The sequence below is a fragment of the Leptonotus elevatus genome, chromosome 20 (assembly GCF_054856555.1).
Source record: "Leptonotus elevatus isolate MCC_2025b chromosome 20, RoL_Lele_1.0, whole genome shotgun sequence".
Classification (NCBI taxonomy): Eukaryota; Metazoa; Chordata; class Actinopteri; order Syngnathiformes; family Syngnathidae; genus Leptonotus; species Leptonotus elevatus.
Genome location: NC_141258.1, coordinates 1,415,748 through 1,438,889, shown reverse-complemented (window position 1 = coordinate 1,438,889; position 23,142 = coordinate 1,415,748). Strand labels below are relative to the sequence as shown.

The following is a 23,142-nucleotide window of genomic DNA, read 5'->3' as shown; positions in this document are numbered from 1 at the left end:
AAGGCCCACAGAATATTATTTTCTATTGCTATAAAAACATCTATCAATCTATCAAAAGAAAGATTAGTCTCTTCTTTCATCAGGAATATATATATATATATTTCTATCTGTTTCCGTTTTGCAGCAATTAGCATTAGAATATAGCTCAGTTTCATCATTATTCACATTCTCTTATACTCTGCTGCCACCTGCTGGCCGTTTTTGTAATAATTACCATTGCTTCAATTCCATTCTCTTCAGTTCAGAGGCTGCATCAAGGCCTCCTGCTCTAGCATAAAAATAAAAAAATTAAAATATTTTTTAAACGTATAAATACGTCTTTAGGAGCAAATGCGTTAATGTGACCTATAACCCTGTTTTTTTTTTCTCATAAAAACACTATAAAATTGACAAAGGCAATGATGCTATAAGGCTAACAAAATGTCAGGAAAAGCATTCTAGAACAGCTGAACTTTAATTGGGGTTAGGACCAAACTAAATAATTCTCAAAACTTTTTCTGCCATTAATGTGACTTAACTGAAAAAAAACCTGTACCTTTTTGAGAGGGGAATTAAAAATAAACAGGCTTAGATAAAGTGTTTATTATTATTTTATTTTTTATATTTATTATTATATTATGAGGCTAATGATTTCGTTCATTTCATGTCATTTTTCAATTGGGTTGTAAAGGTTATAGGTCAAATAACAGTGGGGGAAAAGTCTTAAAATGATTGACCTTGGTTTCATTCAATACTGCACAAAAACCCGGCGTTTGAGCTAGGGTGTGTAGACTTTTGATATCTACTTTATATGGATACAGAGCCAGCGTCTTTAAATAAACCTTATTAATCAGGCTTTGTCATTTAAAAAACAATGGTCGCTTATTGCAGAGATAAGGCTTGTTTTTTTGTTTTTTTTATCCTTTTCAAAGGTCTGTCTTTTGTCACTTTTCTAATCTTGGGTGAGAATTTTTGCATTTTATTCCCAGAAGCGCGCGCGCGGGAACACTACAAAGATACATCTTTAACTTGATGCAAACGCAGTCAAAACAGCGCCGCTGCGCAGGTGTTGCTGTCCTGTCAAAAAAAAAAAAAAAGAAGGGATGACATGGATTGCTCTACTTAAAAAAACACAACTAAAAAAACATTCTTCATCACCCATCAAAACATAATTACATATGCACGCATAACCTTCATATCAGATATGCTAATCCGTTTTGCATAATCCTTTGTGTACATTAGCTCATTATTGTAACATGGATTTTCTCCCTTTCAAGAAAAAAACTTTTTAGTCATTTTCAGCATACACTGTATTGGAGAAGGCATATAATAATCCGCCAATAAAGTCACAAATCTATTAAAGTAAAAAGTTGTTTTTTTGTGTGAAGTCAGATTATTTGGAAAAAAAGTTCATGTCTTAATCTTATGACATTTTGTACACTGTATTTTCTAGATAAAGTAAAATATTTTCTGGAAAACTCATGGGAATGACGTTTTTTTTAATAATAAAAAGAAAATAAATAAATAAATAAAATTGTGTATACATGATAAAATAGTATCCCCAAAAATATAAATTGATTTTTTTTTCTTCACATTTTCAAGATCAAGTCAAACATTGTCTCGACATGTCATGAGAACGACATCATTTTTTTTAAGGGGGCCAAAAAAATCGCATTTTATAAAAAGGAAATTAAGAATGATGAAAAAAATCATCAAAAATGTCATACTCAACAAACAAGTTGAAATAATCACTTGATACAGTTTTTCGGTTCTGGCATGGCCACCACACAAAAAAACTTTTTAGTAATAATTTTCAGACAAAATGTCAATATTTCCTGGCAGAAAAGTTGTATATTTTGAGAATCAAATTATTCGGGAACAAATCTCCTTTTGCTGCCGTGTCAAACAATGAATAGCATAACTAACACAAATTTTTTTTTTTTTAAATACAAATTGTGTACATTCCATTTGTTTCATGATACAGTTCTCCTTTTGTGTGAGTCAGTATGGTTTTTAAATCTCCCTGCTAATAGAAACGAAAAGAGACCGTTTTGGATGTTTTAATGACTTCCAAAGTGTCATGTGTGCGGCCATTTGACGGCCCTGCAACTGTTCTTTGTGCCTTTTGCCCGCAGCCACGAGTGACACAAGGACAATTGCAAATAATGGCGTGCGCCTGCAAAGCTGGGGAGAAAAATGTAAACAGTTCATTAGATGGGGGGGGGGGGGGGTTTGATAAAAGGCGTGTATATAAAAATGGGGAAAAAAATACTACCCAGGGGCAGAGTGTAATGAGGGGCCCCTGAAGTTCCGTGCTCTGTTTGGCCAGCCGCACGAGGCTGCTGGCATAGCGTGAAGTGCAATTAAGCAGTCACTGCAAGGTGGCACCTTCCTTCGCTTCCTCGGCAGCAGGACCGAGACGAGGACAAGGAGGAGGAGGAAGAGGAAGAAGAGGAGGAAGAGGAGGAGGAGGAGAGCGGCCAATGTTTGCAAATGGAAAAAAAATAACTGTTTGCCCATCTTAATCCGACGCTACACCTTCAGATTGTATTTGGCTCTAGCCAATTAAGAGAAAAAAAATGAACTTGTTCATGTTTGTATGTTTAAAGTTTGCATATAAAAAATATTTTCCCCAAAAGAGCACCAACACTTTAGTCCAGAAAATAAGGCTTCTAATGAAAAAAAATGGTTTTGAATTCACAAAATTGTAGGGATGGATGGATAATCGGCCAGGCCGATTATCTCCGCCGATATTGGGCATTTTGACGAATATCGGTTTGGGCCTTTTTTTTTCTTTTTTTTTGACGGCTGATAAAAAGTAAAGCTAAAACCATTTTAATCTCAGAGAACTTTTTATTTAAATTTTCAAATGCTGCTTATCCTGGGAACTTTCTGAACCTTTTGATTATGTTTGACATTAAAACAAAGAAATGCGAAAGTTTAAGATTTCAGGGGGTTTTTAATTTTGGAAAAAAACAGAGCTATGGCATTTACTTCTTTACGTTCCGTTAACATTTTCAAGATGTACTGATAACTTTGGGAGCTCCCTGAACCTCTCAAAATGTTTCCCCCCTTTTTACTGAAAATGAATATCAGCTTCAAATATTGGTTATCGGCCTCCTTGATTACTAATAATCGGCAACTGTATCGGCCCTGAAAAAAACATATCGGTCCATCTCTACAAAATTGTTTAAATGTTTTCTTAATATCGCACACTTTATCTAAATTAGCCAACATTTTCCAAACTATATACACGACTCGAACAAAATCTTCTAACTTTTTTTGACTCATCTTCATTTTTTTTTTCATGAAAAGAAATATTACACTTTTTTTCCAGAATATTGACATCCTATTTTTTTTAACATATACAACTTCTTTTTTTTTTGATCTCGTATTTTCTTTCATTTTTAGTGCAGACCTTTTTGTTTTCTCTTCACCATCCCAGTGTAAAGCAAGCAGCGCATTACAGTAAAGCACAAGCTTGATTTAAAAAAAAATAATATTCAGACGCAAGCAGGCACAGGAGGGTGTCGTTTGTTTTATTTCCATCTTTGCCGACTTCGCTCGCACGAGGGGCTACTGTACACGGAATATAAAAATGAAAAAAGAAGAAGAGAGCCTCCTTCGGAGAGAAAGGCGACGACGGCGGCGGAGAAAAGAGGAGCCGAGCGCCTCAGATAACAGCATGGGGGCCCCTCTCATTAGCTCACAGGTTGGCGCCTTTGGTGGCTTTCCACTCCACGCCCGCATTGTGTTCTCCTTCCATGAAAAAGCAAAAGTGTGTCGCTCCAAAAAAAAAAATCATTAAGAGCGCAAAGAGTGAGGTGAGGAGTCTTTTGTTTTTTGGAGTCGAGTTTACTTTGCGGCATCCATTTCACTTCAAATGACCAACATCTATCAAAGATGAAGTAAACAGCATCCCTGAGGGGTCCGAGGGGGGGGCTTTCAAGCTCGCACCTCTGTGATAGCAGCAAGCAGTCGAGTCATTTGAGGCCTTAACGAGTGGCCCGAAGACGGCGACGAGGAGAGCCGACCCGACAAAAAGGGAGCAAATTGAAGGAGGGCTTTGATTGAAGGCCGGTGGGGGGGGGGGGGGGGGGGGTGCTCTCCATTAAACCCTGCATTAAAATATGGAGGTGCGCCTAATGAAAAATCAAAGGCGGACAATTTTTCCTGCCTCTTCACTGCGGTTACGCGGTAGGGACATGTAAAGGCGAGAGAGGGAGACGGGTGGATCGGGGGGTGGGGGGGGGAGGCAGGTGCTGCCGGTGCTAAAGACGGGCAGACAGCGTCGGTTCGCGGGAGGGAATCGATCGAGCAGAGCTGTCGAGGGGGGTGTATATGTGGGGGAGGGGGGGGGGGGCTTCTAGGGGAATAAAGTGGGCCTCCCCGGGTCAGCACCAGAGAGAAAGGTGAGATTACAGCAAAGTGGAGGAGGGATTTTCCTGACGGGGGGATGCAGCCTACCTGGCAACCAAGCGGCCCATTAGCCCGTGGCTACCTACACAAGGTTCACCCAACACCCCCCCACACCCCCAACACTCTCACACACACGCACACACACGCACACACACACTTCCTCCTCACACCCCATATTTTTTGTGGAAAAAGGAAAGAAATACCTTCACTTTTAACCTGTTCCTCCACTTTGTAAGCAGGCTCACTTCTGACCTCCATTTCTGATTCATTTTTTGTTTGATGTCTATTCTCGGGCTCTTATCTAAAATTGAAAACTGTCATAAAAAAAAAAAAAAGTAGACACAAAAGGCGGATGAGTTTGTCTGGGTGTGTGTGCTTTTTTTATTATTTTCACAAAATTATAGAAATGTATTTTTCTTTTCTTTTTTAAAAAGAAAAATAATGTATGACTTCCTAAAATAATATATGATGATGATCATTTTTCTCAATAGATAATTCACTATCTAAAAAACTATTTTTCTGGAAAATATTTTGTCTACTTTTGTTCTCAAAAACGTTACTTTTTTTGTTTTTTTCTTTTAAAAAAAACAACCTTATTTTTAGAAAATGTATCATTGACTTTTGTTCTTTTCGACACAATCACTACTTTTTAACAAAAATAATAATAATAATAATAAATTCTGAAAAATAAGACTTTCTGGAAAATAAATTACAACTTTTTCTTTTTGAAAAAAAAATATAACTTATGTTCTCAAAAATATACATTTATTTTTTCCCCCTAAATAATCACTACTATTTCACTCGAAAACATGTTTTTGCCTCAAAAAATATATTTTTGTTTGGGGGTGGAAAAAACAAATACGACTTTTCTCTTCAAAAACAATTATTTAACTTGACTATAACTTTTTCCTGAAAAACAAATATGCATTTTCTGGAAATTCCATAAAATGTCTTTTTCTCAAAAAAATAAAAAACTCACCACAGCACATTTTCTCCCCAGAAAAACATACAGCTCTTGTCCTGGAATCTAATATAAATAACTAAAGTAGCACACTCTTTTTTTCAATATATGTATTTTTTCTCGATATGTGTGACTATTAACATAATATCCTTTTTTGTCCACAAATAAGAATATGTGCATCTTTACCTCAAAAAAATTCTATCTACAAAAATACCCCACTTTCTTTTTAACAAGTATTTATATGAAAAAATACACTAGAGACTACAGTGGAATGGACTTTGTTGAAAAGATCCCGCTTTGGATGGAGGCTCACTTCTGACCTCCATTTGTGATTCATTTTTTGTTTGATGTCTGTTCTCGGGCTCTTATCTAAAATTGAAAACTGCCATGAAAAAAAAGCAACGCGAGACACAAAAGGCGGACGAGCCGGCCTGCCCGTGTGTGCGTGCAGTGGACATACACTCGCCGGAGACTATCTTGCCTTTTCTTGTAACGTGACCATTGTCGCTCGCCAATGGCGGACGTTATTAGCATGAGAATACAACGCGACGCACATTGGGACTTAGCCAGATCATTATCGCTATATATTGAGGTGTTACTTTGTTATTTCACATGGCGGGGGACACATTCACATGCTGATGAGAACACCGCCGCCCCCGCCACCTCGCTCGCTCACGCGGGTCCCCCCCACCCCACCCCACTTCCAACGTGCACACTCCTGAACAGCCCCAAACACTTTCCCGGGAGTTCCCGCCGGGTCTTGTCTTGGAATTTGCAACAATAGTACAAATAGCAGGATTCAATTGTTAGCCTGATAGCATTGTTGCCTCGGTCATATTTGAGCATTTTCGGCTAATAAGAAATAACAACATTTTTAGCAAGCACATTGGTGATAATGTAACGGTTAAAAATGACTTTGGAAATTATGCTATCAAGCTAACGATGTCAATAAAAAAAATACTGATGTGCTTGCTAAAAATTCCAGACTTAGGCTAACGATAGTTGCCTAAGTCATATTTTCGAAAAACAAAGAGCAGCACTTTTAGTAAGGCAGTTGGTATTTTATTGATAGTAAATCAGCAAGTTAAAAACAACAGCTAACGATATCAATATTAAAAACAACAATGTGCCAGCTAAAAGTGTGTTTTTTTACTTGTTTTCCCAAAATGTGAAACTATTATTTACCAACTATGCTATTAGGCTAACGAGAGTTGCCTTAGTCATTATCGAACATTTTCGGAAAATGTTCAAATATAACTATGCTATCAGGCTAATGATATTAATATTGGTGTTGGTATTTTTAGCAAACATATTTATGTATTTTTTCTATTGGTATTGTAACAGACTTTGGCATTCATGTTATGAGGCTAACAATAATTGGGGAAAGGTGCACATTTAAATGTTTTGATGGACAAAAAAGAAAAGTCAAATAATTAATGGTGTTTTATGGTAATAAGCGCTACAGAGAACGCTAAAAAATACCAAAAAAAAAATACAAGTATTTGTGGTCAAGGCAGTGGCAGAATCCATTGAATGTTTGCTCATTAGAAACACTTAAGATGAGAGGCTGAGAGCAATTTAATTGTATAAAAAAAAAAAAAAGATCTATACATGACCTCTTGTTTTTATCGCGTTCTGATATTAAAGAGCAAAATGCCAGCGCCTTAAAAAACAGGGAGAGATAGAGAAGCCAAGGATTCATAATATATTTCATTAATACTTCATGAATCCCCCATACTTAAGCCAGTCTTGGCAAAAAAAAAACAAAAAAAACATTGTCACCTATTCTAGTACCCGCTTGTCAGCACATCACTGGGGAGCGGGTGTCACATGTCACTTCTGGTTTGCGGCGCTGCGCGGGACGGGCTGCAGACACCGGGGGTAGGATGGCGAAGAAGAAAGTGATGCGGTAGAAGTGTGTGTGTGTGTGTGTGGGGGGGGGGGGTTAGAGGAAGGGGATGTTATCATATCATCGCCCTACGTCTTTATGTTTCCCTCCCTTATTATCTGCGCCATCCCCATCAAGTCACTCAATCACACGAGCGCCGAGGACAGCGAGGGGACCCTGGGAGGGCCTTTTTTTCCCTTTTTTTGCACAGCCAGACGAGCGTCTGAAAGCTATACTGATCGCTGTCAGCGAGCGACATTAGAGGGGCTGCAAAAGAGAACGATTTGCAGGCTAACAAACAAACCCCAAAAAAAGCTGTGGGCGATATGGACGAGTGTTAGTGTGAAGAGATCACGTGATTGATGGTGCGTTAAAAGGCACAAATAGACGACAGGGCTGCGAAGTGACCAAAAAAAAAAAAAATCTGCTCTCAGTCGTCTCATTTGGAAAGAATACGCAAAACGGCCACATCAATTTCACTGATTAATTCATTGTAATTCATGCATTGTGATTGCGGTTTATTATCTCAAAATGAGATTATAGTCTTCTGACTTTTTTTTTTTAATACTTCTTTATTGAACAAAAAAATCTGGGAAATAACGTTTTCCTCAACAAATGTATATCTATCGTTTTTAATCAGGAACCCCCCCCCCCCCCCCAAGATTTTTTCTAATAGGTTTTCTGGTGAGCTAACAAATACACGCACGCACGCACGCACATACACATACTCACCCACACACACACACACAAAAAATAATAAAAAAAATAAAAATAAAAGAGCAATGATGATGACATTTCCGAATGAACAATACTGAGCTCTTAAAGAGAAAAACAAAAGAAAAAATAAAAATAAATAAAAAAAAGGAACCCCCCCCCCCGTTAAATAAAAGTTAAAAAAATAATAATAATAAATACAAGTATAGTATAAGTAAATATCGAAATAGGAAATAAAAAATATAAATATAAAAGCAGTAACGGGAAGTGAAAAATTCCATCGGCAATGATGCTATTAGGCTAACGATATCCAGCTTTTTCTAAAACATATCTAAACTTTTGTTCTTCATGTACTGAATCGCAAAATACCCAAATTTCATATCAAGCAGTGACACGCCAAACTATAAACAAGCAAAACAAGACTGATGGCAAAATAATCATGTATATCCCAACATAAAACTAGGAAAACCATAAAGACACTGACTGCAACCACACGGCTCGAGTTGAGCAACAGCGGCTTTTTTTACATGCTGTTCATCGTTCACTCCAACAAACGCGTTCTACTACATCGCCGCACATATTCCGTTCATACTCTGTTCAAGTGCAAGGTACCTTTATTGGCTGTAGTAAACGGTTGGATTTCAGTTGCTGAATATAAACGTCCACCGCATATCTGAGTGAAAGCTCGTGATTGTGTACAGATTTCAACAAAAGAAACCTTTTTTTCAAGACGAAGCACTCGTTTTCACATTATTCGCTCGGCTACTCAGCTCAGCGTCCTTGAGTCCCCTTAAAAGGCACTATAAAAATCGAAGCTATTATTATTATTACTATTAAGAATAAGAATGTTAAAAGGCTAAATGTTCTGCATATTTAGTTTTCGTTTATTATTACCAGTGACATCAATTCCAATGTGTAAAATGTGTTCCCCGCAGTTGCTTGTGTGACGCCGTCTTGCAACCTTGCTTTTGACCCGCCGCTGTCATTCAAATATAAAAACCCACACAAATAAATGGGATTCAGTACGAGCGGGGCGGAGAGAAAAAAAAAAAGGGGGGCTTATCCGCTAACTTGTGCGTTGTTCGAGATGAGCACCCGACGCGACAAATCCACGAAAAAGGGAAAGGACGGAAGTGTACGACAACAAGATCCGTTTGTTTACATCTTAAATCTCGCCTCGCTTTTTCATGGTGAGCCGCGAGTGCTCAGACTTTGGTGTCACTGATGGGAAGCATGAAAAGAGTCAATCTGCTTTGGCTCCTCAGCCGAATTAGAACAAGTGAGGCGGCGGGGCTGGGGGTGGTGGGGGGGGGGGGGTCTGTCATGTCCGCCGCTGTTTGACGACGACCGAGGTCATAACAACCAGAGGACTTCATGACGGATTACAACACTGTGAGTGTGTAATGTTGCGGAGACGACATCTCAGCTTTCATACTTAAAAATAAAAAAAAATGACATTCAAAACTTTCCGTTTTTCGGTCAAGCTTCCCGCAACCTTGACTCGTCCCTGACCGCTAATTAAAAAAAGTGCCTGTGAATATTCATGCCTGAACGCCGCGCCAACATCTCAAGAACGTGGCTTTGAGAGCGAGGACTAAATAACGCGTCTCGCGCACTAAAGGGGAAAAAAAACAGTGCAAAGGTCAACTCAAAGTTGGTTATAACCCATGTCATTTTAGGGATGCAGAAAAAAAACACACAAAAATGTCATTCTCCGTGAGGGTACGATCAGAAGACAAAGCTCTGGGGTTTAGAAAACGCTGAGATCCAGCAAAATGGCCGCCTCTTTTACACAAAGATCCTGCAAAATGGCCACATCCGAGCATCGAGCCCCCTGTGTTTTTAAAGCAAACGAAGCGAGCAATTGCCATTTCCTGAAATCGCCATCCGCGTAACACAAATAAATGCCTCGCCTCAAATAATAATAATCCCTGTTGGGGAAAAAATGCTTTCATACAGTCCCTGCCAAGCTACAACACAACAAACTTACCAATTACATACTGCATTTCACTCAAATAATACCACTTAAGGAAAATAAACACCTGACTGAAATAAAGGCTTCCCTTTTACCATCTATCACGTTGGATACTAAAAGATGTTTTGCACTTGCTTAGAATAGTTGGGGCTGAGTGTGTCATCCGCGTGGAGAAAAATAAAGACCCAACTCAAATAAACACCTCCCATTTCCCATCCATGGAAAAAAAAATTGAGCTCAGTGACTTCCTGTATGCAAATACCGCATTTCCACAAGAAGCCTTGACCAGGTGTGTTATCCACATAAGAAAAATAAATACCTCACTCAAATAAACATGACCCATAACTCAGAAAAGTACCATACTGTGGCAGCTTTTCTTAATAATATTTTATTTCCTCCAAAAGTTAAGGCCAGGTGCGTCATCCACTTAGGAAAATAAATGCCTCCCTCAAACAAACTTTTTTCAGAAAAAAATGCCATCCTTTACAGGCAGCGTGAAAGGGGACCATTCAATAGCAATTACTGCCGTAATGACACAAAGCGTGGCACTTTCTCTCGATCTCTATGCAAGGAACATTCACCTGTGTCCGGTTTATAGTTGTCGTTTGCGACCATTCACGCACAAGACGGGATGGCAAGGGATTGATTAAACACAGATTGCGTGTTGTTGGGCCCGTTTGAAAGTTGAAGTTATTTCCAGAAGGTCACGAATGAAACTGATAAGAGCTTTAAAAAAAAAAGAAGAAAAGAATGCGAGGGAAGTTCGGGGGAGGGGATGTGCGGCAACATTCTATTCACCTCATTTTCTATCTGGCAAATAAAGTGCTCCGTATTTCAAGGTTGGACTTTGGAAAGGCATTAATTACCTCCCTGGGCGGCATTCTATCTGCTTTTTCATTTCCAAATGAAAAGGCACAGTCACAGATCCCACTTGACCGTGACTGAAACGTTAAACAAGAGACGTGAGGGAAAGGATAGGTGAGCGTAATGACGCACGCGATGCGACTCAGGCCTCATTGAAGTGAAGTGGGTAAGTGAGTAGGGGCGGGGAGGGGGGGGGGGGGGGGGTCATCGGCGACGGCGGCCATCTTATAATAAACGCGCACAATGTGACTAAGACAACAAGAACGGCCATCACGACGGCGGATTGAAAAGAAGCGTCTGGATGAAATGGTATCACGCTCACAAAAAGGGGGACTTTGGCTGCGGTCCGAACTGGAGGTGAACAATGAAATCCCCCTCCGACTCATTGTGAGAGAGGGAAAAAAAAAAGCGCTGCCCGCTTCGCAGGCCGACGCCACCTTGACCATCGTCGGCCTCCATTTCGCACTCCATCAATACTATTTGGTGTTTAATGACTACCAATGAACCTTCGACAAAGTCAAGGATCCGCACGTAGAAAGGGAAAAACCTCTTTACCATTTGCACGTTTTGTGGCCACTGGGGGGCAGTACAGGACGGATATGTCGAAAACAATAACGAAAATCAGCCTGGTCTATCTCTCCCGAAATATTTCGATAATCAATTCATCATTTAAAGACCTTTCAGCATGAAATATGCTCATTTTTCTGTAAACTTCCATGAAAGCAGACTGAGTATCTTTGCGGTCACAGAATAAATGAACCTTTAAGTCAAGGTACGATTGCGCAAGATGTTTCGAAACTTCAACAAATGAACGCATTGTCAATATGACCATCGATTAGAAGTGTCTGAATAAATGAAAGGCAAACTATTTCCCGCAAGGACATTCACGTAACATGATTTTCACATCTGTTTTACAAAGAAGGGAGATCAAGCAAAGCAATAAGAGGATGAATTTTATGATCCGACATCAAAAAAGGGGTAGAGTAATTTGGTAAATGGAGCCCAATTGTGTCCTTGTCATGAACCTTCCACGGTGGGAAGATTCTTGAAGCAATGTCGCCATCAGCTGGACAAAAGGAGGAAGGAGCAGGCTGGCAGCCCCAAGCAGTTATCCGTAACACAAAAAAAAATAATTGCTTCAAAAGATTGTTGTTGTTTTTTTAACACAAGCTTGGTATGAGTACAATAAATTGTGTAATTTTTTATCTATTTTTCTGAAACACACTGACAAACAGGAGTAAATTAAATTTAAATAAACTAATTAAGTTAACTTAAACTCAACTAAATTTGGTTTAATTACCTTTTTATCCCCAATAACACTATTTTTTTTTAAGTTGGTGGGCATTAATACAAAAAAAATTGTAAAATAGTAAATAATAAATTAAAATAATACATCCATCTATTTTCTATACCACTTGCTCTCATTGAGGTGATGGGTTGAAATAATTAAATAAATAATGAAATTAATTATATTCATTTCATTTAAATAATTAAGTTAACTTAAACTCAATTCAATTTGGTTTAATTAACTTTTTTTCTGATTATTTTTTATTTATTTATATAATTATATTTATTTCTTGTATTTAAATAATAAGGTTTGCTATTGTATTTTGCCTCAAGTATATCATCAAATTTATCTCCATAATTTTTTTTATATGATTTTATTTTGTTTTCCCAATAAACAGCAATGATATATGCATTCTTGTCATTATTATTATTATCATTAATTAATGTAGAATAGTTTATGGCTGACATCTCGTCACATTTAGATGTCAAAAGATATCCCGTTCTTGACACATGATCATTTTAACAGCAAAAACAGAAAATGATAAAAAAGGGAAAAGTGGAGTGTTGTTCCCGAGACGCAGCAGACATGTGCGGACCCCCGCCGTCCCCGCTGGGACGCGGCGACGGGCTCCTTTGAACACGGCGGTCTCTGTTTACCCGATAAATTTGATGAGATTAAGCCGACGTTGGGCCTCCTCTTTGTTTGATCAAAGCGGCGCTTGAGAGGCGCCAGTTTTCTCTGCCTTCTTGAGCAAAGCGCAACCGTTCGGGGCTGCTTTTCATGACACCCCTTACATTCTCAGTCATTCTCACAGGGTGGTACGCCGGCTCCCTCTAGTGGTATGCCAATTAATCACTTTCTAAGGACTGTTCAGTTGTAGTTCACATTTTATGACATTTTTTTGTTTTGTTATGGTCAGAGGTGGCAAAATCAGGTCCAGAAAGTAAAATCCCTACCACAGTTTGGCCTTAGTCTTGTTGCTAGCTAGCAGGTAAACTAGCTAGGTAGCTAGCTAGCTAGCACCTGAAAGTATAAACCCTGCCACAGTTTGGCTTTAACTTTATGGAGAGTCATTTATAAAGTTACAGTTAACGATGACAAGGAGTGTGATACATTAAGTCTTAGATGTGTGTTGAGGCAATTTTCTGCCACTAGGGGGCAATAGGGTTTCATGTTGGACTTTGGTGACAGCAACATTACATTTGTCTTTTCAAATTCAGAGCAATTGGCATTTGGAACATGAAGCACCTCGCCATTTTGTTCATTGTAAATTACACATATAATAAATAAATAAATAAATACATTTAAATAAATCTATTTCGTAGGACAACCACAAATTTGAACTCTTTGAGTCTAACGAGCGCTACATCATGTACTTACAAAGTCCTTCTCCAGCTTCTCCACTTCCTGCTTGTAGCTCTTCAGGCGGCTGTTGAACATGGCTCGGCTCTGGACGGGGATCTCGCGCACCTCCAGGTCCATCTGCTCCAACTGACAAAACGCATCCAAAGTCAGAGTATAAGAGATCAGCCAGGGCCACGTTGCAAAAAGGCTCTTTTCAACAGATTTGTGAATAATGATGAAACTTAGCTATATTCTAATGCTAATTGCTGCAAAACGGAAAAAGATAGAAATATGCTCCAATCTTTCTTTTGGTAGCTTCCATGTTTTTTTTAGCAATAGAACACAATATTCTGTGGGCTTTGCAAAATCAGTCAAAATCCAGTCAAACCGCCGGGAGCAAAGGGGGTTGCTTCAGTGAAAATGGCTACCAGTGAATCAGTTAAGAGTCAGCTGTCCATTTTTTACATTCCTGGTTGGTTACATCTTTTCCCACGTATATATGATTATGAATTTCCATGGAAAGTTTGCAACTCGACAAATTCCTTGAATGTTGCAAGCCTTCTCGTTGATCTGTGTACTTGTCAGTGTGATTTCATTTACACGCGGCGTGGCATAAACAAGACAGCTCTGAAAATAGTCAACTTGAGCAAACGACAAAAGCGGCGCGCTGTTAATTAAGCGCGTTCCCGTGGAGATCGCAAAGCGGCGTCACTCATCTTCCGACCGTGAAAGTTGTGACAGAGGAAGACGTCGACACAAAAATCCGCGGAGATGAGGTGCAAGTGCATTTGATGCGTGGCTAAGGCGGCTGTTTTGACTAATCACCGTGACATAACGAGACGATTTGTCTCTTGTCGGGCTCGTTTGCATGAGGACTCCCGCTTCGAGAGAACGGCTTGAAATGTGTCACGGTGGGTGTCACTTAAAAAACAAAAACAAAAAGCAGGACATTAACGGGCGAGTAATCAGGCAAACGTGGGGAGCCTCCTCGCCTCCTCGCCGCTCGCGCCCAGTTCGTTATTTAGGAAATGCAAATGAGCCGTCAAAGACGTACCAACTCTCTGACTTCTTCAAGTTGTTTGTCGACATTTAGAACCAGCTGTGTCTTCTCCTCTGAAAGGGAAGAAGAAGAGAAGACATATTGATCAGGAGGCGCTTGGTGACAACAGCCCCCGCAAAAGGTGCCAATGGTGGTGGCGGGCGGGGGGCGGAGCAGGGGGGAAAAAAATGCAACACGAGGACACATTTGAAGATATATTTACACATTGTCGGCGCGTTTGCGTGACGCCTCGTGCTTATTGGCGTGCGCGAGAGAAGCCTTTGTTGGCTGCCAAGACGCCTCGACGTCGTGTCAGCTCGGCTCGCGAGTCGGGAAAAGCGGCGCGCGCGCGCTCCTCTCACCCCGGAGGGCTTCATCTTCAACATCGCCCCGTTTGGAACGTGCATTCATTTGGCTGGCCGTATTATTTGTCGCATTGCACTGCTTGAATTGATTATATTTGTTGTGATGTTTTCATGGCAACAAACCACAATGGAACCAAAGGCCAGGTCAATTGAATCCAGCTCGATTCCAGATTTAATTCCCGCTTCAATTGGATTTTCAATTCTATTCGGATTCAATTTCTGGTTTAATTAGATTTCCGATTCGAATAATTTCTGATTCCATTCTCCATTCAATTTCTAGCGTGATGTTATCTCCAATTTAATTTCAGATTCCATTTCCGATCTGTCACGCTGCACTCGATGTAGAGTAACCAGAAGGTTGGCTGTTCGATCCCCGCTCTCCTCAAGTCATTGCCTTGGGCAAGGCACGTCACACGCATTGCCTCCAGTGCTACTCACACTGGTGTATGGAAGGTGTGAATGTTTGGCGGTGGTCGGAGGGGCCGTAGGCGCACACTGGCAGCCTCGTTTCCGTCAGCGTTCCCCAGGGCAGCTGTGGCTACTTAAGTAGTTTACCGTCACCACAGTGTGGATGCGTGAGTGCATGAATAATGTATCCGTTCCATTGTAAAGCGTCTTTGAGTGTTTAATTAGATAGAAAAGTGCCATATAAATCCGATGCATTATTATTATTATTATTATTATTATTATTATTATTATTATCGGAATACGTGGCTTCATGTAAACCAGACTCCTGTCACCCTCCACTTGGTGTGGAACAAATTCCATTATTGATGCAAGTTGCATTATGATTTCCGATTCAGATTTAATATCAGAATGAATTCCCAATATTATTTGGGATTTGACTTCTGATTTGATTGGTGATTTAATTATGGACTCAATTTTTGGTTCAATTCTTTTTATTTATTTTTATTAAATCCAACTTCCGATTCAATTTCAGATTTGATTTCCAATTCAATTGTCGGGTTTAATTGAAGTTTATGTTCCGGATTCAATTTGTAATTCTAATTCTGATTTAATTTTGTATTTAATTTGCATTATTATTTCCAATTTGACTTGATTGATATGGACTTGATTTTTGGTTCTATAAATTTTTTCAAATGTATTTCAGATTCCATTTTTAGATTCAATTGGTCCATCATTGATGTTTGCGAAACAGTGCAATTACGAATTTGTTTTCAGGTTTGAATTGCCTTCTGACTCTATTCAATACCGGCGATTAATTTCAAATTTGATTTCAGATTGAAATATCTGATTCGATTTCTGATTTGAATCTTCTTGTATGTCACCCTGCAGTTGTTATGGAATAAATTGATGTTGAAATCAGAGAAGGAGCTTCATTTAGTTATTATTATATCTTTATTAACTATTTTTACGTTAATAAGACGTAATTTACTATTATTTTTAATTGACTTTCAAAGTGTAATTTTTAAAGCTCATAATTGTGTCATAATAAGGCGTAAAAATCACGATGTAAACAGAAAGGATTAGGTCCTTTAGTTGTCAGGGGGAATGACACTACGATAATCAGGACATAAAATATAAAGACTTAATTATGAGTCAAGACTACACAAAACGTATATCATGTTATTAATGAACGATTATTGGATTTTCAACACAGGTTTGAGGCGCCACCTGCGATCTTAAGCTAGCCTTGTCAAACGACGCTCACGATTGCATTCTCTTACCTCCACCCAGCTTGGGAATTCTGCCGATTTTGTTGGTAATTTCCGCTGTGGCGGTTCCAAAGTCCTGCTCATAGGCTTCGAAGTCTGAAGACATGTTGTCGTGTGTGTTTAAATTAAAGTTATCGCTGAGGTTTCAAGCTCAGAATAATAAAAACAGCAGCTCTCGGGTGTCTCTTCCTTGTGTCGCAGTAAAATATGTCCGGCGCTGAAGTGCACTTGGATGGTCCATCTTCTGTATATGTTTTTGTGACACTATAAATCGTGAATTTAATATAAATTAGTTATACTTCGTTATTATTAATTAATTCATAATCCAATGTGGTGTTTGGTGTTTAATATAAAGTATATTAATAATTGCTTTCTAACATTGGACGGTAACTTCCTAAAATGCCCGGAACATACAATGGCACGAGAAGGGTTCTTACCGCTACACAGACGAAGGGAAAAGAAACAAGGAAGTGGCTGGGACGGTCGTTTAAAGTGACCTCTTTTTCGTTATCATTCAAACCCAAATATCAGCGCAAACGCTGAGTTTTAAATCCGTAAGTAGCATATCATGGGGCGTTTGTGTTGACTTATTCGTAAATTCATTTTGGACGCTTGTCTTGAGCTATGTGCTAACGAGTTAGCCGACTAGCAAGTCTCGATGTTAATATCGTGACGTAAAACAGGTTAAAATGGACCACACAAAAATGTATTCTTCCATGTAATGTTTTTGCTTGCTTTGTTTTGCTTGGCCCGAATTACCTGCTGTGGTTTGTTAAACCAATTACTTAGTTTAATTTTAAACGATTTCTCTTTGCTGACAAGATGGTTGTTGAAAGCAAATTTCAACTTCAAAGATATGTCGTTTAGTTATTTGAGATATAGACCAGACACAGCTCGTATTTTTCGTCACTAAAAGTAATTATTATTGTATCTTCCTTCCAAGATTGGGATCTGGAGTGCGTCCCAAGCACAGTACACTCCCGAGAGCACCAGTAGAGGATGCTGCTCTCTCCCAGGACGAACAAGAATGGCACACAGGTTGTCCTGCTGACCCCAGATCAACCTTGTTTCTTGCTCACTGGAAGCAGAAGCGTCGAAATATGTGCACCGTCCTCACCGCTGACTTTGCAAGATAACACAAAGTAACCCGTCGGATCCTTACGTTTCAATAGTCGTCATCATGAACTTGGTGGCGTGGGAGAACTTGCATGAGGTGCGCCGGTTGTGCCACTGGGGGCCGCTCATCGCCCTTTCCGTCATCGCCGTGTGCTCCACGGTCGCCGTGCTGGATTCCATCATCTGGTACTGGCCTCTGGACACGGCCGGCGGTAGCATCAACTTTATCATGCTCCTCAATTGGACCGTCCTCATCCTCTACAACTACTTCAATGCCATGTTCGTCGGGCCGGGGTACATCCCTTTCGGTTGGAAGCCGGTAAGTAAATCCTCTCAGTGGGGATCTTGACGTGAGATTTCATAGCCTGCGTTCATTTGTGTACACGTCCCAAACAGGAGAATCGAGAGGACACCCAGTACTTGCAGTATTGCAAAGTGTGCCAGGGGTTCAAGGCCCCGAGGACCCACCACTGCCGCAAGTGTAACAGGTGCAAGCCACACGCCACATTTTAAAGCAATTCTCAAAGGAAATAATGCAAATGTAGTGTATGTTGGTGTTAATTTTGTCAGCAAAAATAAATTCGTCAACACACGTTTTTCACCAGACTAAAACGAGACTAGACTAAAACCCTCACAAATAAACATTAACTGACTAAATCAATATGCATTTTCGTCGACTAATGAAGACAAGACGAAAATTTACTTCACTTAATAAAAACTGGACTAAAATCTATGGACAGTTTAGTTCATGAACAAAAACGAGACGAAAATTATTTGATTTTGTTCAATCTTGTCTCTGCTAATCTGTCACTGTGACACTGACATGTGACACACAGTGACACGCCCCCTTTTAAATCTGCAGCCAGCGCGTGCAACATGCACAAAAACATGGGACAGACGGGAGGTGGATTCACAGTGAAAGGTTAAAAAATGTATAATTTAACATGAATCCAACGGCTAACGTTCCAAACGAAATGCTAATCTGACCGCTAATTTACTCCTAGCATGGAACCATAGTAGCCACTTATTGATATACAGTAATTGTTGTTGTAAAAGTTGTTTTTTCAAGAAAAAGATGAGAGAACATTTCATGTGAAATATTTTGCTGTTCAACATTATCTGCTGGGAGCTGGTAAATGTTGACAGTTTTTGTTGACTAAAACTAGACAAATAAAATGATGTTTCCTCGGACTAAAATCAATACTAAAATGCTAGATTTATAGTCGACTAAAAATAAAAACGGGATGAGGTTGACCAACTATAATACAAGCATGATTGAAACTGGGCTAAAACTGAGACTAAATTAAAAAATGGCGGATAAAGTTAACACTACAGTATATACATTTTTATAGTCATTCTTTCACCCTAAAATTTGATGACTTAACCCAAAATACACAAAAATGAAAATGTACAGGTACTAAAAAAATGTGTACAATCGAAATTTCCCTGCGCCTACCAAAAAAATAGCTGGTTCCATCAATATGTGTTAAATCCCCACAGGTGCGTGATGAAGATGGACCACCACTGCCCCTGGATCAACAACTGCTGCGGCCACCAGAACCACGCCTACTTCACCAGCTTCCTGCTGCTGGCCCCGCTGGGCTGCGCGCACGCCGCCGCCATCTTCATCATGACCATGTACACGCAGCTCTCCGAGAGGGTGAGCGCACTGCTCGTGGTTTTTAACACCAATGCAATGAACCGTCGCTATGGACACCTGCTTATTTTTTTTTCTTTTGGGTTTTAATAATTGCCTATATTAATAGTTCATGTCACAAACTATGATGACACTTTCAGCAAATCGATGAGGGGGAAAAATGGCTACATTTGTGAATAGCAAACCAAAAAATAAGCAAGATTCAATTTACTACTTTCCTATTTGCCATTTTGTTATAATTTTTTACTCAATGATGCAGTGATCCCTTGCTATTTATGGATGCTATGGACAGAGTCATTGAAATTATATAACGTTTTTAAATTGTATGTATGTCACAAGATGGTGCCAGAGCGCTACTATTCTATTAGACAGGGCTTTGGCGCCATCTTGTGGTATATTAGGGTGTCCATAAATAGATTGAATTGGCGAGTTTTTTTTAGCAAATAGCACAAGCTAAGTGCCGATTCTATATACACTATAACCATATGACCAATAACGTACCGATTTCCTCCAGATCTCATTCGGTTGGAGCACGGTGAAGATCGACATGAGCGCCATTCGTCAGAGCCAGCCCCTCATGCCCTTCAGCGTGTCCGCCTTCGCCGCCACACTCTTCGCCTTGGGCCTGGCGCTCGGCACCACCATCGCCGTCGGCATGCTCTTCGTCATCCAGGTACGTTCCAGTAGGGGCGGACATTTTGTGCAGGCGCGGCTTGAACGTGAGCCGACAATGCACTGAAATGAATTTTTTGCGATTCATTATAGCAGTGATTTGCCAACCGTTTTTCAGATAATTTTTGTCTTATATAAACGAGTACTTTGGCAAAGTAATGTATAAATATACATGTTAAATTATTTACCTATTTATTTTCCTAGCTGAAAGTCGTCCTTCGAAACAAAACCTCAATAGAGTCGTGGATCGAGGAAAAGGTCAGTATAATTGTCTTATTATTTTTTGTGCTCATTTGTGCTTTTTCTTTGGCTTTTTTGCATTTCATTTCAACATTACTCTAAAGAATAATGATTTTTTTTCACCTCTTAAATTTACACACCACACCCTAGAATGACAACATGAACGCTTGAGAGGTGAAGAATGTGTGAAATTACATACATGTGAACTGTCCACATTTGTGATTGTGTTGTTTTTGTTGTGTTTTTGTGTTACAATTTTGAGGGAAGGATTTGCTTGTACAGTATTTTATCAATTCCAGCAATAACTATGAAATGCCACTAGGTGACAGTGTTGCTCTGAAAGCATCTTTCTCTTCCCTCTCGTGATGTCTTCAAAGGACAAGTAGTTTTCCTTGGGTGGCAGATATGGCAAATTTATATAAATGCATTTATTTATTGAAACAAAATCTCAGATTTTCTTTCCGCAAAAAAACTGTGTAAATGACATACTCCATATGAACAGTCAAAGCGATGTCATTCTCTTAAATAACATGACAAAGCAGCAACTCTACCTAAATCTCAAGACAATGTACTGTATATAAATGATTAGAGCTACAGAAAGAAGAAGCGATGTAAGGTAATTTATTTGTACTTATAAAAAAAAAAAAACTTCACTGTAATCACGATCTTGGAACTGATGCGTGTTCATTTATATGCATTTGGTTTTCTCGCGTATTTTTGTACACGTAATACAAGATAACTTATTCTGCCGATAAATGTCCTTCCTGCGGGACCAATCAAAGACTCGGCTTGTCTCCCGTCCAAGCAGGCCAAAGACCGAATACAGCACTACCAAACCGGGGAGGAGTTCATCTTCCCGTACGACCTCGGCAGCCGCTGGCTCAACTTGAAGGAGGTCTTCACGTGGTCGGGGGCACCCAAAGGAGACGGCATCCTGTGGCCCGTCCACCCCGAGTGTCACCAGCACACCTTAACGGTCAGCTTGCGTTCCGTTTTCATCCCATCGTGTCAATGGAGCAAGCGAGTCCGTTTTGATTGCACTTGTCTCGTTGCCTCAGATCGAGCAACTCAAGCAGAAGGCCGACAAACGAGTGAGAAGTGTAAGTACCAGCCGGCGACAAAGCGTGGCCAGGCCAGGATTTTTTTCTTCATTGATTTTACTGTGTGAAATTGACGGCAAGTTCGAGAAGAAACATGCAGTGCTCCACTGGGAAATATGATTCTGATGAATATGTCTGAATAATATAGAAATTCATATTGTAATAGTATTTTTAATGTATTTGATTTTCCCAATTAATGTACTAGAATCATTATCCTTAATTCGAGCAAATAGATTATTATACCAAAACAAATTAAAATAAACCTTTTTTCCACAAAATATGTGATGATACTTAAAATCAAATAATTAGTAATAATAAAAATAATACTAATATTTATATTTTGGGGTTTAAATATATTTTTTCAATGCATTTTAAAATAAATTTCCCAATGTTGTTCTAGCGTCTGCAATTATAATGAAGGATCTATTTTCTAGAAAAATAAGTCAGAATATTTAAAATAACAATATTATATAATTATTATGTGTTTAATGAATTTTCCCAATTAATTTTAGCTGAAAGTCCACTGCTAATTTGCATTTCTAGAAAAGACTAACACCCCCCCCCCCCACTAAGCAATTATCCATACTAATGAAATAATAAAAAAAAATAATAATAATTGTAATGAAAACATCCCTCCAATTCCAAATTGTCAAGGCAGCGTTTCTACTTTTTATCAGCCTGAAGCACACACACCTGTCAGAATAACCCAAATGTTGTGGTGTGGCTCGGCCAGCAGGTTCAGTACCAGGCGGTGGAGGACTACAATGGCGCTTGCTGTCCTATGACCAAGGGCGTCCAAACCTTTTTCCGGACCCCTTGCACAGAGGAGCCCAGGATACCCCTACAACGGGGAGATACTATCCTGGCCACCCGTGGCACCAAGTAAGTATCTTATTTTTGTTTTTAAGAACACTTGTTGCCTACTTATTTGGCTGGACGATATTATTAGTACAAGTGTAAGTGGGAATATTTCTGCTCCGACCATGTAATTCTTCTCATTAGATGATTAACGTCCTATCTTATTCTCCTTTAGATGGTGGATGTATGGAGACAAAGTGTTAAATGAGAAGCAAACAAAAGGTAAAAGCAACAAAAAAAACAAAAATCATTCATTAATACTGTTGATGAGTTGTTTATGTGTGTACATGCGGAATGCTCACTTCTTTATGGGCCTGTCTTTTAAGTTCTTTAGTGCCATCTAGTGGCACCTAAACGCAATTACCAACATTTTATTTGCAGATTCTCACTGTAAGTGGGGTTCATCGTATTCAAACCGATGGCTAAAATATTTTTCGTTTTCAGCGGGGGATCGCATCCGTGGATGGTTTCCGCGGCGGTGCGTGGAGAAGTGCCATTACGACACGGCAGCCGTCGACGGCGCCGCCGATAAGAAGGTCAACTGACGCGGCTGTCCACTCCCGTATGCCGATGTCACCCTCGGTGCTGCAAATCTCGCTGCGTACATATTCTGGTCAACACACGTTTTGATACTGACTTCAATTTGTCAACAACAACAACAAAACATTACTGAGCATCAGTCATGTGGGTTGAAGAAGAGTCTGAATTTTAACAAGGCTTTATTGTGACTACATAACATGTTGGACTTGAATTTTGTTTTCGTTTTTTTTTTTTTTTTTTTGTACTCGTGCCAATGTTGTGCATTTTTTTGCTAATTATGCAATGCCTCTGCTGCCCCAGCCGGCCGACCCCCAGGGCCACGTCATGCAACTCTTTCTACTACTGTAACCCATTAAATAGTGCTTGATTTGTTTTTATGTTTTGTAAAAACAAGCTGTTTGCCTCAAATTAAAAAGATTTCAAAACATTCTCAGAGACTCTTTGTAT

At 39.5% G+C, this 23,142-nt stretch overlaps 2 protein-coding genes across 7 annotated transcripts in view; one reads left to right on the top strand and one right to left on the bottom strand.

The window, feature by feature from the left end:
- Positions 1-16,707, bottom strand: part of vti1a (vesicle transport through interaction with t-SNAREs 1A) — a 106,623-nt gene extending 89,916 nt beyond the window's left edge. For all 3 annotated transcript variants that reach the window (XM_086064520.1, XM_086064518.1, XM_086064519.1), the window contains exons 1-3: positions 16,525-16,707; positions 14,487-14,545; positions 13,469-13,579 (exon numbers count right to left, since the gene is read on the bottom strand). In XM_086064520.1, the coding sequence (XP_085920646.1) occupies positions 13,469-13,579; positions 14,487-14,545; positions 16,525-16,618 (264 nt within the window). In that variant the 5' untranslated portion in view covers positions 16,619-16,707. The remainder of the gene's footprint in view (positions 1-13,468; positions 13,580-14,486; positions 14,546-16,524) is intronic.
- A 222-nt stretch (positions 16,708-16,929) lies between these two features.
- On the top strand, positions 16,930-23,122 carry zdhhc6 (zDHHC palmitoyltransferase 6). Of its 4 annotated transcripts, none has more exons than XM_086064533.1 (11): positions 16,930-17,066; positions 17,456-17,947; positions 18,025-18,116; positions 19,129-19,288; positions 19,800-19,958; positions 20,162-20,215; positions 21,006-21,173; positions 21,256-21,297; positions 22,034-22,179; positions 22,331-22,377; positions 22,600-23,122. In XM_086064533.1, the coding sequence occupies exons 2-11, from the start codon at positions 17,693-17,695 to the stop codon at positions 22,698-22,700; spliced, it is 1,224 nt and encodes a 407-aa protein (XP_085920659.1). In that variant the 5' UTR covers positions 16,930-17,066; positions 17,456-17,692; the 3' UTR covers positions 22,701-23,122. The 4 variants fall into 4 exon arrangements, with proteins under 4 accessions (XP_085920659.1, XP_085920657.1, XP_085920658.1 ...); XM_086064531.1 differs by having other exon boundaries at positions 22,031-22,179; XM_086064532.1 differs by having other exon boundaries at positions 21,003-21,173.
- Positions 23,123-23,142: the final 20 nt, after the last annotated feature.